General features: G+C 40.7%; 1 protein-coding gene across 1 annotated transcript in view; it reads left to right on the top strand.

Annotated features, from left to right (window-relative positions):
* The window catches only part of UVSSA (UV stimulated scaffold protein A), a 110711-nt gene that overhangs the window by 72511 nt on the left and 18362 nt on the right, over positions 1–19838 (top strand). Inside the window, 2 exon segments of the mRNA XM_043969481.1 lie at positions 8735–8918; positions 12458–12569. Of these exon segments, the coding sequence (XP_043825416.1) occupies positions 8735–8918; positions 12458–12569 (296 nt within the window).

Genomic DNA, 19838 nt, shown 5'->3' with positions numbered 1-19838 from the left:
CAATGAGAAGTTAAGTGATTTTCTCAGGATCTTACATCCAGTATGGGTCACAGATGGGACTTGAACCCATGTCCTCCCAGCTTTGAGGCTGTCTCTCTGTACACTAAACTCTGCACCCCCTTTTTGTGTCTTTTCTTCCGTCTAATCTCTGAGCTCCATGAAGACAGGAATTGTATTTTATTTATTTGTATCTCAGTGCTTGGCATATTTGTTGAATGAATGCCTGGATGTTTTTCTACCCTTAATACCCTTGTCCTTTAAACCCGTGCTCTACAGGCTTGATTGAGCCCAATTTCTGTTGTCATTCTTCCTCTCTTTCATCTGAGTCTCTCTTCTTTCCTCTGCCCTGTCTGCTTCTTGATCTCCTTCTATATTTGGAATGTGGTGATGGGGCAGTGGGAGTAGAAGTGATGGGAAGGAATAAAGGAGAGAAAAAAAGTGAGAGATAAAACAACAGTGTATTTTTACCTTGAAAGAGTTCATCATTGTCTGTCTACACACATGAAAATCTCTTCCCTGGCCATTTCATGTCACTGGATATGGTTCTCAGGAACTATCTACTGTGGACAGTTTTAGAAGCAATAGAGTATGTGATGGCTTTGAGGATTATGAGACCTGTGTTCTCTGCTCAGCCCTGTGGCTCCTCCTTTCCTTCCCTGGACCACCATTTCTCCATATATGAAATGGGGGAGTTAGGGGTTGGAAGAGATTATTTCTCAGGGCTCTTTCTGCTCTGAAGTACTGACATTCTATGCTCTGTGATACTTTTGCACCTGGAAAATTACCTCTTAGTCTGTTTTTCAGAAGAAGTTTATGGATATTTAGACATTTTGGGGAATATGTTTTTTGTTGTTATTGAGACTTAAGAAATCATCATATTGGCTCACAAAAGCCATTTGTGTTGGCCTTCAGTCCAGGCCCAGCTTTGCCTGCCTAGTTTATTCTGACAACCAAAGAGTGATTGTTTCCAGTTAGAAAACCTGAACCTGAGATAAATCTTTTCCCATTGTGGTGGTGGTGGTTTAAGTGGAGTTGTGTTTCTACACAGTTCCCAGTGGGCAAAATCATTATACAACCAATTAACACCTGCATTCTTCTGCATTGTTCCCTGACGGGTATTAAGAACTTTTTCCCTTTAGAGAGTCAGTTCCCTTTGATTGGGGTCAGGGAAAGATTAGGTGGTTATGACGCAGGAGGTAATAGTTTGACAATATCAAATATGTGATTGGAGATGGTGATGTTGGTGAACATGGTCTTATATTGCAAAAGGCACAGGATTTGGAATCAGCCTCCCTGGACTGGAATCATGGCTTTGTTATTTAGTGGCTGTGACCTTGGACAGGTCATTGATCCTCAGAGTCTTCATTTTTAGAAACAGGAGGTTGGACTGGATCTCAGCTTCTTAAACTGTGGGTGGTATAACTGAATGTGGGGGTGGCAACAGTAAAAGGTAATGTATACCTATTTTATATGCCTATATACCCAGGGTCACATGAAAATTTCTTGGGGAAAAAGGCGTTCTCTGATCCTATGATGTATGCGGCTTTCTGTGTGCCCTATAATGATGACCCTAGTTGGGTAAGGGTCCCAAGGAACTGCCTGATGACTCACTTCTGTCTGTAAGTGGACCTCTCCTTTTCCAAATGGAGTCATTGGGTGTCCTTTCTCCCCAGTTCTCTTTAGGGAACAGCAGTAGCTGCAGTACCATTATATCTCCAAGAGCTGCTGACAAAGAGGGGCTGTTCCACCCTTCTCCAGGGCCTGATCACACCCGTATCAGCAGAGGTTGAGTTCCTCCAGTACTTCCCTTTCCTATTACCGGGGCCCAATCAGCCTGATGATACCCCTAAGAGATCTTAAGAAACAATAATCAGATAATTAACTATGAACATTGTTCAGAGTTAACCATGAAATGAGTTTTAAAACCATTTTTCCCTTGCTTTCTTCCCTGAAGGCTGTATGGTATAGGAGAAAGAGTACTGGACTGGGAATCTGAATTCTAGTCTGAGTTTTGCCTCTAATTGGCTGTGTGACCTTAGGCAAATTGTTTCTTCCCTTGGCCTCAATCTCCTCATCTAAAGCCCACAGACTCATGGTCTCTGAGCCCCTTGCCAGCTCCAGTGTCCTTCGGATTGCCTCAGTCTACCTCCTGTACTTCCTTCCATCCCTGCATTTGCCGCCTCTGTTTCTTTGAGGAAACTGTAGGTAAATGTTTTCATGGCTTTTGGGGAGTCATGGAGTGAGCAAAAAGCAGACTGATTTCTACAGCAAGTTTTTGCTTCCCATTTAATTAGAGACCTGTAGCTGAATCACCTCGCAAGTGTTATTTGAATCTTAGAACTAGAAGATGGTAAGAGGTCATCTGGGACGTCCCCTAGTCTTGTAGACCATCCTTTTCAGTCGTCTCAGCAGAGAATTGACCATCTTCTTAAAAATCTCCTAGAAGGGACCGACCCTGTAGCCTCCCTCTGTAACTAACCAGCCTTTCAACTTGGTAGCCTTCACTGAAATGTGACAATCCTAGTGTCCCCCAGACTACCCTTGGAATGCCTCTGCTCATTTGTAAAATGGGAGAGGATAAAACACTGTGGTCATAGCTCCACAGATGCAGCTTTTCTAGTTCACGCAGCTTTGAACAGATACCTATTTGGTCTTCACAGGGCCCATGTGAGCAGTCAGGTCCCTTATACCTCATCTCTCCATTCAGATTCCAGATCTTTCCATGTGGCTTTTCTCACATCTGTCCTCTTTCCCCACTCAGCCACCACCTCAGTCACGTCATGCATGTCTGAACCATCGAAACAGCCGTCTGATTGGACTCCCTGCCTCACATCTCCTACTTTGGTCCATTCTCCACAGCTGCCAAAGTGGTCTCCCTCAAGCATAGGTCTAACTGTGATGATCCCCTGATCAATAAACTCCAGTGGCTCCCTATTATCCTGGAATCAAATACAGGCTCCTCTGCTTGGCAGCCCGCCTGTGACCTTGCTTTCTAACATTTTAACACATTACTTCCCTCCACATGCTCCATGAGTCCAGCTGTCCTGGCTCGTTTGCTATTCCTCACACACGGCACTCATCTCCCATCTCCCTGCCTTTGCACTGGCTGTCCTGCATGCCTGGAATGCTCACATTTGTCTGTTCCTTCTGCCTTATAGAATCCTGGCTTCTTTAAGACTCAGCTCAAGGGCCGCCCCCTGCAAGAGGCCTGTTTGGGTCTTTGCAGTTGTTAGGGCCTTCTGTCTCTTGTTGATTTTATGTGCACTGATGCATGTATGTGCTCTCTTCCCTCTTTGAAGGTAGGGACTGTTTTTGCTTTTTCTTGTATCTCCAGTGTTTCGGTAATACCAAGTACATAGGAAATTCTTCATAAATACTTGTTGATTGATAGTTTTCAGATGAAGATACTAAGGCTCAGAGAGGTCATATGTGCCCTGGTGTCACACAGCAAGTTAGTGACAGATCAGGACTTGGACCCAGTTATTCTGGTTCAAAGTCTAGTCATTGTTCCACTGTGCCCCATTGTCCCAATGCGCATGTCACTGATATCTGGTGGGAATGTTGTACCAACAAATTGCCAAACAATTGTAGAGTTTTTGAGCCAGACATGTAACCTAGGTTCTGTTCAATTCTATTTTCATTTTTCTAATAATTGGAGCGATTTCTAGTGTGTCTAAGATACAAATTCCAAACCAGTGCAATGTTGTCTGATTTTATACTGTTATTTAATTTGCTTCATAAATCAGACATAGAGCAAATACATATTCATAGTAATTAAAGTTAAGGGTTTTTGCTTAGGGCCTAAGAGAAGATGATCTGAGAGACTCTTTGGTGGGATTTAAAAAAGAAATGTGTGTGTGTGAGGCCAGAATTTTCTGATCTGACTGTACCCCACACATATTGCATGTTCCTCCCTGTGAAATTTCTACCCTTGTGTACGTTTCAACAAAGGTTCTTCAGAGGCACCTCTTATTACAAGATAATGAAGCTAATAATTACCCTACTGTAGTATAAACCCTGCTAATGTTAAATGACTGGAACAGAAGAAGCCATTTCAAAGTAGCATCAATATACAGAGTAGCACTAAACCTCTTTAGTGTTGTTTTAGCATTTGTTTATGGAAAACTACATGGAAGCTTATATGGATCACTAGTAAAAGAGCAGAGCAACCCACCTACCAGGTACACAATATGTCCCACCATTGTGAGTATATGCAGTTCAGTAAACATTTACTAAGTACTTACCATGTGCCCCACACTGAGGAATCAAAAAGAGGCAAAAGGCAGTCTCTGACCTCAAGGAACTTACAGTATAATGTGTGTGCACATACATGTGCATGTACGTGTGTGTAACTTTCCTGTTTAGCCACATCTCATACTACTTTCTTTTAAGTGCTCTCTGTTCTAACCAAATAAGATTGCCTTCCATCTCACATTTTCATCTATGCTTTCCTCACTCATTCTTGGAATGGGCTCCCGGCTCCACCAATTTCTCCTTCAGCACCGCCCCCCCTCCCCCATATCTCTATTAAAGTTCCTTCTTTCCTTCAAGGTCCCACTCAGATGCCATCTCCTATATGACCTTCCCCCACCCCTGGTGAAAATCAGCATCCTCTGGTTTCTTGTAGCCTTTGCTTGGAGATTGGATTGTGCTCCCTTGTCATAGTCACTTAGGCTCCTGCCTTACCCTTAGGCTGCAAGAAGAGCCTGTGTTCTATTCATTTCTACATGTCTGTTGCAAGGCACAGAACTTCATACACAGCAGGCACATAATAAGTTGTTTTTTTGAATGAATGATACTTATATTTTTATGAATATGTTTGCAGAATGTGGATTTTTTAGTCAGAAAGAGCACATGTGTATATTTCAATACATATGAATTTATTTTAAGTCTGTTCAATACACAGTTACAGGTTGATTATTATTCTCATCTACCTCTCTTCCCCTCAACTGAACATAAGGCAGCGACTGTTAGGGACAGGGTCTGATGGGAAGACACGTATGAGTTTTCTTTAGGGACAAAACCATTGCAAGTCTGAAAAGGTCACTGTCTATCTTCTGAACATAAATAAATGTGTACACACATACACACACCTGGCCAGCACTACATAATGTATCTGCCTCTCTCAGCATGCATGTTAGTGTGTTTGGGTGTAGGTCCAAGGTGTAGTAGCTTTTCCTGCTGGTGCCAAGACTGATCGTAAGTCCATTGTTTTTCCCCTTCTACCAAGTTGCCTCCATATGATTTAGTGCTGGAAGACCCGGACTCACATTCTACCCTAGACAAGCCCCTTAACCTCCTTAGGCCTCAGTTTTCAGATCTTTAAAATGAGGAACATTGGATTTGATAACCTCTAACATCCCTTTCCAGCTCTATATCTCTGACCCTATGATCCTATGCTGAATATCTATACGGAACAAATAATCCAGATTTTAGATTTTTGTATTTTTAGATAATTAATGGTAATAGTATAACATGGCGCATCTGGGCCTGGAATCAAAAAGATTCATCTTTCTTAGTTCAAATCCAGGCTTAGACACTAGGTGTGTGACCCTAGGCAAGTCTTTTAACCCTATTTGCCTCAGTTTCTCTAACTGTAAAATGAACTGGAGAAGGAAAGGGCAAACCACTCCAGTATCTTTGCCAAGAAAACACCAAATAGAGTCACAAAGAGTCAGACATGACTGAAAATGACTGAACAACAAAAACCCAGCATAATGAGTTCTAAAGACCTATGATTTGAAAAATTTAGAATGTTTATGGCCCTGGGGAGGAAGGAAGAATTTATAAATTAAAAAAATAAATAAATAAGAGAAAAAGAGGCCTGGGCTATTTGGCTTACTATCTCTAGTAGAGGATGGATGTCCCTGGGCCTCACATGCACTAGCCTCCCTGGTGGCATACTGGGATAAAGCCTTCCCTTTTATTAGGACAGTTCTCTGAACACACTGGACACCTTTTGCATCTCCACTTAAAGACGTTAAGTGCCTAGAGTTGGGAGGGCCCAGAATAAGCCCATACAGAAAGCTTTGGAAATCATCGTTTTTGTGATCAAGAGTGTTCAGCATTTCAAAAAGTTAAGAAGTTTGTCAAAATTTTGCTTTTAAAATAGTAAAATGTTTATACTCTCCCACACACATGCACACACACACACACACACACACACATATATATATATATATATATATATACATATATATACACATACACATACACATACACATACACATACACATACACATATGCCCCCTCCCTGTGAAAGGGAGTTCTTTGGAGTACAAATTAGATATGATGTGTATAAAGTTTTTTGGGGGGAGGTCGGTTGTTTCCTTAGTTTCCATTCAGAAATGAGCCAGAGTCAGAAAGTACAGTAATTTCTGTGGTTCTGTTGTTTACAGCTGCAGGCTGATGGCTGCTTTAGTCTTCAGGATTTTGCCTACTTTTAATTTTTTTGGGGGGGGGGAGGCTACTTTTTAAATGAATACAGCTGACCAAAATTGGGAGCGGCCTCATTCCTAGAGGTTTACCAGTTCCCAGCTCCATTTGTATGAAAAATTCCAAACATCTAAAAGGATGTCCATATAGAAAATACGTACTTATTGTATTTTGTACATGTGCTATAACAAACATTACGCTTAAAGTTTTTGATTGCTACTTTTTGTTTTTATATTACCTTCATTTTCCAATATATCTTGTTGCCTGCCCTCTCCAGAGAGCCATCCCATAACAATGAATTCAAAATCAAGCTAGACTGTATCTCTCATTGGCTATAGGAGATATCTGGGATTTCCCTGAGAGGGAACAGCATGTGTTGAAAGTCACACCCACTGAATTAGTGGTAGAGCTAAAACTACAGCCTCAGCCTTCCAGTGCTTTGTTCCATTGTGCTCTCCTGCCTCGCGGACCCGTGTCCTTACTGCTCTCTGCTTCCTAGGAGAAACAAAGCCTGTTTGAATTAGGACAGTATTGGGTCTCCCTTCTTCCCTTATATCACTTCATAGGAGTTTTCCCCTGCTGTTAACTCAAAAAAATGTCTGGTGTGTAGTCCATATGTGGGCTTCGGTACAGGAAGTCTTCTTGGAAAAAACTGTGTGAGTTAGCTCTGCTTTTATGTGATCCCCCCCAGGGCAATTCTGAAGTCACAATAGTAACAGCAATAACAATAATGATAGCTCATATTTTTAGTGCCCTTTAAAGTTTACAAAATTTATCAGTAAGGAAGCCAGTCTTCTAATCTTTGTTCTAACACTAATGCATTCTCTGATCACTTTTCCTTTCTGAGCTTCAGTTCCCTCTATGCAGCATTCAATTTCAATTGTTTTGTTCTTTCTATTTACATTATTTTGTTATTGTGCATTATTGTTTTCCTGGTTCTGTTTACTTTGCTTTTCTGTATTCATGATATTCCTCATGTCTTACAGCACAGTAATATTCCATTACATTCATGCACCACGGCTTGAGTGTTCCCCAATTAGTGACATTTACTTTGTTTCCAATTCTTTGCTTCTAGAAAAAAAAATGCTACTATATATACTTTGGTGCATATTTGGTAGATTTTTCTCCTTATTATTAACTTTCTTGGGCCATATGCCTATCAGTGGAATCTTCAGATCAAAATGCATAGTTGTTTTAGGTACTTTCTTTGTGTAAATTCGAAAAAGCTTTTCAGAATGGTTGAACTGATTCACAGCTTCACCAGTGGGACAGAATGTCTATTTCCACAACATTGACTATTTCCATCTTTTATCAACTTGGCTAATTTTCTAGATGTGAGATGAATCCTCAGAATTGCTTTGATTTGCATTTCTCTTATTAGTGATTTGGTGTACTTTCATATAGTCATTTATATTTTGTAATTCTTCTTCTGAGAACGGTCTCTAATCTTTGTCATTTATCTATTGGGCAATGGCTTTTGGGCTTACATATTTCTGTTAGTTGCCTATATTTTTACTCTTATCAAAGATTTTTGGTGCAAAGATTTTTTTTCATTTGATTGTTACTTTATTTCTTAGTTGTATTAATTTTGTTTGTGCAAAAGTTTTTCAATTTCATGTAATCAAACTTAACTATTTTATCTTTAGTAATTACATCTGTCCTTTATTTGGTTAAGAATTTACCCCCCTCAAGATAGTCGTGAAAGGTACTTGATTTGGTCCTCTTCTAATTTAAAACAAATAGTCTATCATCTTCTCTTTTCTTACTCTCTCCCACCCAGTTGAAAGTGATTTCTCCCTCAAATTTTCCCAGCATACTTTATTTCTACTTTGCTCTGAACATATTCTATCCCATATCATACTTATTTTTAAAAATTTTTAAATTTTTGGTGAGGCAATTGGGGTCAAGTGACCCGCCCAGGGTCACACAGCCAGTAAATGTAAAGTGTCTGAGGCCGGATTTGAATCCAGGTCCTCCCGACTCCAGGGCCAGTGCTCTATCCACTGCACCACCGAGCTGCCCCTATCATACTTATTTTTATAGGTTTCATATTCCCCTTTGTAGACTGTAAGCTTCTTGAGAGGAGGAACTGTTATTTTCCAGCTTTGTATTTTCAGTACCTAACACAGTATTTTTTGCATAGCTGGGACTTGATAAATACTCTCTGGACAAATGATAAGTTTTCATTAGCAAAACACTCACAAGTGTAAGGGATGTACCCACAGAGAGTTTGGGACTCTGGAATTATTTGGAAAAAGTATGTTTTTATGTATAACAATATCTCTGTTTTTAATTTCAGATTTGGTTCCCAGCATCGCTTCTGGAAGCCAAACGAGACAGAAGAGGAAGTAGAAAGTACAGAAATTGCTGAGATGTTGAAGAGTCGCTACATCACCTTTGCTGGAAAGTTTGAGCCTGTGAAGCACAAGTGTGGGGCCCTGATGCCCAATGGGAGCCTCTGTGAGAGGCAGGATCGACTGAAGGTGTGCCTGGGCCAGGAGGGCTTGGCTTGTAGCTTTTCCCAGTTTGAGGGAGGGGAATCCAGGGAGAAGGATGAGAAAGCATTGGTAAATGGTAGGATAAAAAGGAAAAAGAGGAAAGAAAGAACAGAAAGTCACTGATGCACTTTTTTTTTTTTAAATGGAGAGAAAAGGGAGAAGCTAGGTGGCTCAGTGGATAGAGCACCGGCCCTGGATTCAGGAGGACTTCAGTTCAAATCCAGCTTCAGACACTTGACACTTACTGGCTATGTGACCCTGGGCAAATCACTTAACCCTCATTGCCCTGCCTAAACCCCACCCCCCCAAAACAAAACAAAACAAAAAATAAATGGAAAGAAAAGAACAGGAGGGTAGCTTTGAAAGCTACAAGTAGATCATGGCAAATACTTAAAAAGAAAAGTGAGTTGGTTATAATAGAGACCTTTAGTTTTCATGTATAATCTTTTTTTTCTTCTTTACATATGCTATTGTGTTTAATAAGTTCAGAATAAAAATATTAAAGATATACAGAGATAGCTTTATTACTAGAAAATGAATGAATTATCCCAGGCCTGCTTTGCTGGTAGAGACTCAGGGTTGATTTTATACAAAGACACAAAACTCCTTGTCTTTCTCTATGAACAAAAGAATGGGGTTCTCATCACTTGGGTCTCCTCCTTCTCATCTTTATTTCCCTGACCTGCTCTCCAGGCTCCCCTTCATGATAACCTAATTTCATAGGGATATGAATGTATATGTGTGGAGGGAGGGAACAACTCAGGATTTTCTCTGAAGGCGGGCTACTTTTTTGGGGATGCAAACAATGTTTAACGTTGCAGAAAACAAAAGTGAAATTCATAGAGCTGTGGAAATCTGGCTTGCTTAAAAAAAGCACTTTCTAGAGCATCCTCCATGCAGTGCCTGGAAATCAAGCATACATAAAGCACGTTATTTAAATTATGCTTTTTCAGTTGTGAGAGGTGGAATGCATTAAATATTTTCAGTCATGGGGAAGAGGGCTGTTCTTAATTAGCTAAAAAGAAACCTTGTGTGTGATAGGTGAGGATAATTATGGAAACATGCTGTAGAGCAAAGAACACTGGGTTTAGAATCCAAAGACATGGATTCAAATCCTGCCTAATAATTATGTGGTCTTGGACAAATCCCTTACACTCTCTGGACTTCAGTTTCCTTAGCTGTAAAATGGAGATGGGAGGAGAATGATAGGGAGAAGGAAGCTTAGATGATAAGTTTGGGCTCTTCCAACTATAAATTCTGTGATTCTGTAACCTGGTCATATTCTTCCATATAAATTCTAGTCTTTACCTTCCTTTCAAAATTCCAAAGAAGAGTATTTTTATGCAGGGAAAGTCCCTTCTGAAACTTCTGAATCCTGTCTTCTCATATAGCTGGTCACTTGTAAAAACATTAAAGATTAAAAATTTTCCTTCCTTCCTTCCTTCCTTCCCAAAGCATAAAGAAATTTTGGTAGTAGCACATGAATTTTTAGCCTTCTAATCTCAAACAAATTCTTAGATTTAAATTTCCTATACCAACTTAATACTTTATTTCTAGAAATTCTAGATCATAAATCATTTTATAACATGGTGTGATAGAAGAGCACTGAATTTGCAGCTAGAAGATTTGGATCTCCTGCCACAAGTTGATCTGTCCCTTTTCTAGCTTGTTGGACACTTGAGGCCACATGGAAGAGTAGAGAGAAGGCTGGATTGGAAGTCAGAGGACTGGAGTTTAATCATGACCCTGTTGCCTGAGGGCTCTTAGGCAGGTCATATAATTTCTCTGGCTCTCACTTTCTTTAGGGAGATATATGATCCTGGGACCTTGAGTTTCTCGGACCTTATTGCGTTAGAGCATTTCTTAGCTCCCTTGGAACTCTTAACAGCCTGTTATGTCTTTATAGAATTTGAACTTCTTGCTTCCAGGAGGGGGATGTTCTTGCCTAATAACATGGAGGCAGTGAGTCACAAATCATGGTGCTATAGCGCTTTTAAGGTTTACAAAGCATTTTACTCACAACATACCAGGAGGTAGGTAGTGCAAGTGAAATTATTATCTTATTTTATTTTTTAATCTATAATTTTATTTTATTTCTAATTAACAAGTAATTACCACCATCCATAAGCATATATTAAGTTCCCACTATGTGCCAGGCTCTGTGCTAAGCCCTGGGAATACAAAGAATAGCACAGACTTTGTCTCTACCCTCAAGGAGTTCACATTCCAATGGAAGAGACAAGATACAAACAATTATGCACATATATGATATATACAGTGCAAATGCATTGTGTGGGGGGGGGGGACTGGGAAAGCCATCTTTTAAAAAAAATTACATGTTTTAATTACATTTTTTAACATTTTAAAAAAGTTTTGAGCTCCAAATTTTATCCCTCTTTCCTTCTTTCCCCTCCCCACTCCCTGAGAGGATAAGATGTGCAATCGTGTAAAACATTTCCATATTAGTCATTTTGTACAAGAAGGCTTAAATAAAAAAAAAGAGTGAAAAAGAGAAAGTGAAAAATAGTGTGCTTCAGTCTGTATTCAGACTAGATCAGTTCTTTCTCTTGAGACAGTATGCTTCATTAGTTCTTTGGGATTGTCTTGGATCACTGTATTGCTAAGAATAGCTAAGTCACTCACAATTCTTCATTGTACAGTATTGCTGTTGCTGTATATAAAGTTCTCCTGGTTGTTCTCACTTCACTTTGCATCAGTTCATATAAGTCTTTCCAGGCCTTTCTGAAATCATCCTGTTTGTCATTTCTTTTAGCATAATAATATTCCACCATCATTATATACCACAGCTTGTTTAGCCATTCCCCAATGGATGGGCATCCCTTTGATTTCCAGTTCTTAGCCACCACAAAAAGAGCTGCTAGAAATATTTTTGTACAGATAAGTCCTTGGGAAGCCATCCTGATGAAGATGAGGTTTGAGCTGAGTCTTGAGGAAATCTAGGGAAGCCGAGAGGCAGAGTTGAGGAGGGAAAGCATTCCAGTATGGAGGACAGCCAATGAAAAGGCCTTTATCTTCTCAGCCTTCCATCCTGTTTTCTCAGTAAAAAAACCCAAAAACCAAAAACAGCTGTGAAACAAATGTGCAGAATCAGGTAAACTGAATCCCCACATCATTCATGTCCAGAAATGTATGTCTCATTCTGCCTCTGTTCAGAGATGAGTAACACAGATGATCATCAGTCCTCTGGAATCATGAATAGTCTTGCATTGCATTGGTCAGTATTCTCCAGTGTATCAGAGTTGTTTGTTTACCCCCATTTTATAGATGAGATGACTGAGGCCCAGAATGAGGAAATGTTTTGCCTGTGGTCACATAGCTAATAAGTATCTGAGCCAAGCCAGGAATCCTAACTTCAGGTCTAACTCACCTTCCACTGTACTGTACTTTCTCTCCCTGAGTGTTCCTGGCCTTCCAGCATGGACGTGAGGCTGTTTCAGACATGTCCTCTTTCCTCCTTGATCCAAACCCTCCTCCTCCTCCTCCTTTTTTTTTTCTTTTACTAGTGCCCATTCCATGGGAAAATCATTCCCCGGGACGAGTGTGGCAATCCTATCAACCCAGAAGACAAAGCCAGAGAGGAAAAGAAGAAATTTGAGAAGCAGGCACAGCACCCAGGTAGGTAACAGGTGGAAGGGAATAAAATAGGCTTCAAGGAGAGAGAAGGACTGGATACAGCTGACTTACATACAGATGGCAAACCCTGTACTCTTCTCAGTCATTCCCAACCTCACAATGGCCCTTCCTCTCTTCCCTCTTTTCCCCCTGACATCTGGTGCTCTGACCATAAGCCTCATGGTTTCAGAAGTAGAGAAAGGGGAGAAATCAGGAAAAGCAGGAACAGGCTAAAGGAACGGACGCTGAGAAAATTCCCAGGTAGGCTTGATCTATCCATTGCTCCCAGTTGATAATGGCTCACTGTTTGAAATTCCACTTATCAAAGCTTTATTTGACTTAACTACATGTCCTCATTTAAAAATTCAGTCCTTCACACCTTAGGTCAATAAGCTTTCCTTTTTTCCTAGCACCTAACTGATAGCTCTGAGGTTTGATTATGGTTGGAGATGTGGGGCACTGAGAAGTGACAGCTGGTCTGCGTGGAATTAGTATATAGGAGGATTCCAAAGATAACCTTTGCCCACTTCAAAAATTTGCTTAGAGCTCTGCGTTCTTCCTCATCCTTCCTATGAGGATGTTGCCTTCTGCCTCCCACTGCCCATAACCCCGTCTAGTCTTGTGGTTCTGTTTTAGTGCTAGTTAGCTGCTTCAGTGATGCTGTGATTCTGGGGGTGTCGACCCTCCCTCAGTTGTCTCCAATTCCAACCCTGCCATTCTTGAAAAGATGATTTTCCTGAGTTGCTGTGGACCAAAAATATTATCACTTGGTAGCCAACCCTCTAAGGACAAACTTTTCCCAGTGTAACTGGGGTCCTCCTGGAAGACGGATGCATGGTCCATTATCAGTTAGTAATCAGAAGCTTTCCAGCTGGGGTGGCACTTGACAAAGCTTGTGGTTTTTCTTGCCCAGCCTTTGAGAACCTATAGTAACTTTCACGCCACATTGAGCCATTGGAGGAAGGCTTCAGTGAATGGCTTTTTGGGCTGGGCTAGTTCCAGAGGAGAGAACTATGAGCAGAGGGCAGAAGATTTTGGCTTCATACAAGGAAAAACTTCTTAGCACTGTGGTTGTCCCAAAGGGACACACACACACACACACACACACACACACTACATATATACATATACATATATATGAGGGGATATATATGTATATATATTATACATGTGTATACATATATCCCTAGATCCCCATATATATGTATATATCCCTTAAGTATATATATATATATCCATATAGCATTAGATAGATATAGAAAGAGCATTAGATATATATATATCCCGTGTGTACATATGTATATATGTGTGTGCATACGTGTGTATATACACAAACACACATATATACATATACATATACATATACATATACATATACATATATATATATATACACACACACATATATATATATATATATACACACACACACACATATATGTGTATACACACATATTGCCCCAGGAAGCAGTGGGTGCCCCTTCCTTGGTGGGGGGTGGGTTCAGATAGAGATTGGATGACAGTTGTCACTGATCTTGTAGAAGAGATTGTTGTTCAGGCATGGGTTGTACTTGAAGTCTCAGAGTGCCCTTTCATCTGTTTGATTCTGTGGTTCTCTGTTATAAATACTTCATCAGGTATGGGTTGGACTAGGTAGCCTTTGAGGTTCTGTGATTCTGTGTCCCTTTCTAGCATTGGAAAAATGGGTCCTGAGTTCCAAACTACTGACTGTGAAATACGCTTTTGGAACTCAGACACTTCATCAGTTTGAGACAGACCGGTACATGCTTTCATGGGAAGTGTTAGGATTTATTACATGGTACTTCCACATAAGGAAGAATCATGTCATGGAAGTTCTCCTGCTTCCTAATTTGGTTTAATTATTGACCATGTGAACCTTTCCATTTGGGCTCTGTTTTCATGGTTCAATTGAACATAAAATGTAAGCATATCCTTCACTTCCTAGAAATTGTCTCATTTTTCCTTGAAGACTGGGTGACTTGTGTTTATCCTCACTCTATATATCTCCCCTAATCTCTTTTCTGTAGAACAGGACTTAAACTTTTTCTACTTGCAATCCCTTTTCACCTGAGAAATTTTTATGCAACCCCAGGTATATAGATATTTAAATAGGTATACAAATCAAACATTGACTGCAAAACTCAGTAACCCGACCGCATATAGGGTCTTGACCCACAGTTTAAGAAACTTTGCTCTAGAATCCCTCCTCTGACACCTATTTGTGTTGTGGACATTCTCAAAGGTGATTTAAGTACAACCAACTTCTAATACATTCAGTCAAGGAAGACAGGCTTTGAGCATAGTAGCCCCAGTGATGAACTGTCGTCCAAGGACCAGCTGAGCTAAGTACAGGGAATCTTACTTGTCACCGGATGATGGTCACAGGCTGATGCGTTTTTCAGCCACTTCATGAATTCATGAAGAACATCTATCTCTTAGAGAAGTTATGATCTGCATTGTTGGAGAGAAGCTCACCAGTGGGGTTCACAGACCCTTAAAAGATTAAAGTTTTTTCTTTTTGATGAAGCAGTTGAGGCAAGAGAAGTTAATTGACTTAGCCATAGTACTTACTTAAAGCTAACCTCATTTCTTCTCAGTAAGACACATTTCTCCTAGCCCGCCTGTGTCAAATAGAGTTCCACCCATTCTGAAGTGATTTTTAAACCAGTGATTGGTTCAGCCATTAACCATCCTGGAGACAGGTTTTCAGAGGATGAACAATAACAATAATGAGCCATTGTGAAATGTTGACTAATTCCCAGCAAATGAAGTTCTAAATCCTTCCTCTAGCTCAAAGGAGAGATAGCCCCATGGCTGCTTGCTGAGACCCTTCTGGGAAGAATGTGCTGTGATTGTGGAGACTTCTGGCATTTGGCTTCTTAGCAAGTGTTCAGAGGTAATAAAATTCTAATTTTCAGAAGCCTAATGAATATGTTTCAACTTAGCATCACAAAGCATAGAGCTGGAAGGGATACAGGGATCACTTTAGTTCAAACACCTGGTTTATTTTATAGATGAGAAAACTTGGACTTCCCTGAATAGGGTCAGAGAAGGCAAGTTAGCCTTTAACTCTCACCCCCTCAAGACAGTTTTCTAGCCAATAAATATTGAGCTTAAATAACATTAAATTGGTGGGTGTTAACTCAGTTTCTTTTGAAAATGCATCTTAATATTTATTACAAGGGTTTTGTTTTTATTGTTGAGTCTTTTCAGTTGTGGCCAACTCTTTGTGACCTTATTTTGGAGTTTTCTTAGTAAAGATAATAGAGTGATTTGTCATTTCGTGCTCTTGGTCATTTTACAGTTGAGGAAACTGAGTGACTGGCCCAAGGCCACACAGCTAGTAAGTGTCTGAGGCCAGATTTGAACTCCAGGAGGTGAGTCTTCCTGACTCCAGGCCCAGCACTCTATGCAGTATGGCGCCACCTAGCTGTTTGGTGCAAAAAGCACGAGACTGAGAGTCCAAGGGACCGGGTGCTGTTTACTGCCAGTGGGACCTTGGAAAAGTCCCTTCCTGTCTCTAGACCTCAGTTTTCTCATCAGGAAAATGAAGGGTTTGTACTAGATGAATTCTAAGGACACGGTCATCACCTAATCCTGAGTCTAATTATTATTATTTTTATTTTATTTTTTTTCGGGGCAGTGGGGGTTAAGTCACTTGCCCAGGGTCACATAGCCAGTAAGTGTCAAGTATCTGAAGCTGGTTTTGAACTTAGGTCCTTCTGAATCCAGATCTGGTACTCTATCTACTGCGCCACCTAGCTGCCCCCCAAGTGTAACTATTAAGGGTTCTGTGGGAGCCCAGGTATTCAGCCTTGTGCTCCACATAATGCAAATTAATGTCACAGGTTAATGGCATTCAGAGATAGTAGGGACCTCTGAGATCATGTAGCTCAGCTCCCAAGCAGGCCTCAGACCTGCCTGAGATTACACAGTAACAGACCCAAGATGTGAACCCCAGGCTTAGGACCCCCAATTTGTTCCTTTCATGCCAGCACCTAGTGTGCTCACTGGTTTTTAACCGCTGTGGGCCTCAGTTTCCTCAACTGTAAAATATCGATGTTCACAGCACCTACCTTGAAGGGATGTTGTGAGGATAAAATGAGACAGCATTCATATAAAGAGCTTAGAACAGGGCCTGGCACCTTGCAAGTGCTACAGAAATGCTTATTCCCTTCCCTGCCCTTCCTTAGTTCGGTGTTAATGCTTCTAAGTTCATAACATGTTCTTTTCCCTATTTCTTTACCCTGGTATGTAATAACGGTTTAATCTATATTTTATTGGGCATGATCTTAGCACTGCTTCCTTTATTCTAGGCTCCTTTGGAAGAGAAATTACATTTTCAACCTCAGGTGATATAACAGAGGGGAAAAGCAATAATGAATACACTGGGAGAATAATCGAGTTCATGGGAGCACCCAGCCCAGGTTTTTTGAGCAACAGTGCCACTCTCTGCTCTTTATTTGTCATAATTAGTGACTGTTCTGTGTGTATGGGAATTCTTGGTCTAAAATATGAGATTTTAACTAAGTGCCCAGACAACAGTCTTCGAAACTCCAGTCTTGAGACAATGCCCTGTGAGGGATCGTGCTGACCCCACTAATCTGCTGCGTTCATCCTTCCCCAATAGTGCGCACGGGGCAGCAAATTAAGTGCCTATTTTTTGTGTCAACCCTGAAGAGTATCTGGTTTTTCAGCCCTTAGTGACTTGTTAACAAACAGGTATCAGGACAAGCGAGGAAAGCAGGCCTCTGGCCAGTCAGATGTGAAATAGCATCTCTTTACTAACTACAGTATTGATTCCCGCCTACCCTTGCAAACTGTGTAATTTTCTTTTCCCGGCTGCTAAACTCAGTAACAATGTATGAAGAGCTTTAGGGGCCCATCAATGCTCAAAAAGGCTGCTCTTCTCTGCCAGTCTATTGATTTTTTTCAAAGGCTTTTAAATTGCTCCTTCATTTTACTCCAATGCTCATTTCGTCTCTACTGGATGCGGGCATTTTTTCGTTGTGTTTAAACAATTGCTCCATTCACTGGGTTCTTAAACTGTGACGCCTTCTTATTACTGGGAGATAAACTGTTTAGACAGTTTTCCTTAATCTTGGATTAATCGTTCCTGTATCTGAATTGTGCTCCCCGGTATTCCTTCACTTCAGAAAAATAAACTTGGCGAAGTCTTCCTATCTGTCAAATGTATGTGTTGTATTCCCCAGGGTGTTTCTTTTCCTTAACTTTTGCTTCACAGCTTCATTTTCTTTCTCCTTCTATCTCTGTGTTTAAATCTGACTCTTAATTTTACACATTTAGCCACATGCACTTATGGTTTTAATGCTGGGCCAATGACAGTGCCTGGAGAAAGGCCAGGGCTGTTCTCAGCATGCATTAATTTGACTTCCATTCAATTTAACAAACAGTTATTAAGTACCTACCCCACACTCAAGAGGGCTTGGAAGTTATTGAAAGCTAATGTTTTACATCAGGAGCTAATAAGTTGATAATATTTATCTTCTGGTCCATTGCAAACTGTGCCCAGACTTATAGGGGTTTTCTTGGAGTTGTTTAGCATTGGGCAGGATGGATGTGGCGTGATTTGAGATTTGTTTTGCTCTTATAGATTGTATGGGACAACAGGAAAAGATTTCTTCTCCTGCCTCTGGTAGCCGTAATCTCTTCTTCTTTCCTCTGTGGCATATGGATCTCAGGGGGCCATATGTTTGTAGCTTAGAACAAATGTATATTTAAATTGATTGGGTAGGTAGGATGTTGTTTAAGGGAATGAAAACCCTGCTTTTCTAATATGTATTGATTGTGTCTACCATGCATCCTCTTTCTCTGCAGAGCCTTGGATGGTGGAAGTTAGCTATTTTTTTTCCATAAAAGTATTTTATTATTTTCCAGTTACATGTAGTGATAGTAAAGTTAGCTATCTTTAGGTTAAAGGGGGGAAAAGGTTTTCTTTACTGTGAATATAAGTCCTGAGACCTCCTTCAGCCAACCCTCTTTTGTTTAGTACTTCTCAGTCTGGTGATAGGCACTGGGATAGCTCATCATTCTGAAGCTGAGTCTGTAGGAGTGACCACATTAATTGTCTGTTTTTACTGAAATGACCAATCACTTCAGTCAAATAGACAGCTCAGCTTCCAGTCCCTCGATAAAGCCTTCCCTTAGCTGTACCTTATTCTTATCCATGTCATAATTCTTCTCCTACTGTATTGTGAGCTCTTTGAGGCAGGGCCTGAATTCTTTTTCATCTTTGCATTCCCAGCTCAAAATAACTGCAAAAAATATTTAAATGCTTAAAAGATTCTGGAATCTTTTATTTATCGTCTTCACTAGTACAGTGTATCATCTCTCTATGTATGTATGCTCTCATGCTCTTTTTTTGTGTGTGTAAGGCAATTGGAGTTAAGTGACTTGCCTAGGGTCACACAGCTAGTAATTGTTAAGTGGCTCAGGCGGGATTTGAACTCGGGTCCTCCTGAATCCAGGGCCTGTGCTCAATCCACTGCACCACCTAGCTGCCCCACTCTCATGCTCTCTTATCCTGTCTGATTTTTGTCTGTGATTTTTCATGTTTTCTTTGTGTGTGTGTGTGAGGCAATTGGGGTTAAGTGACTTGCCCAGGGTCACACAGCTAGTAAGTGCCGAGTGTCTGAGGTTGGATTTGAACTCAGGTCCTCCTGAATCCAGGGCCTGTGCTCTATCCACTGCGCCACCTAGCTGCCCCCTTTTCATAAGTTTTCTGCCTCATCCAGATACCTCCCCCACTTCTCACTATCGATATATGACGAGATCACTTCTCTTTCTGGTCATCCATGTCCATGATCCAGACATCTCCATGCCTTGGCAGGGACTGTGTCCTATGTCTGGAGTGCACACCCTCCTCATCTCTCCCTCTTAGAATCCTGAGTTTTTCAAAACTCATCTCAAATGCTATCTCCTATAGGGGAGGTCTTTCCTGATCTTCCCACCCCTCAAAAAAATTACCTTGTATTTCTTTGCACATATTTTGTAAATAGTTACATGAATACATGTTGCCTCCTCTAATTTAAATGTAAATTCTTTGAGATCAGAGATGGTTTTTTTTTCTGTATCCACAGTGCTTAGCATCATTTTTTTTTTTTTTTTGGTGAGGCAATTGGGGTTAAGTGACTTGCCTAGGGTCACACAGCTAGTAAGTGTAAAGTGTCTGAGGACGGATTTGAACTCAGGTCCTCCTGACTCCAGGTCCAGTGCTTTATCCACTGCGTC

Source organism: Dromiciops gliroides, chromosome 6, assembly GCF_019393635.1.
Source record: "Dromiciops gliroides isolate mDroGli1 chromosome 6, mDroGli1.pri, whole genome shotgun sequence".
Lineage (NCBI taxonomy): Eukaryota > Metazoa > Chordata > Mammalia > Microbiotheria > Microbiotheriidae > Dromiciops > Dromiciops gliroides.
The sequence above is the reverse complement of the archived record's forward strand: the minus strand, read 5'-3'. Positions and strand labels throughout refer to the sequence as shown.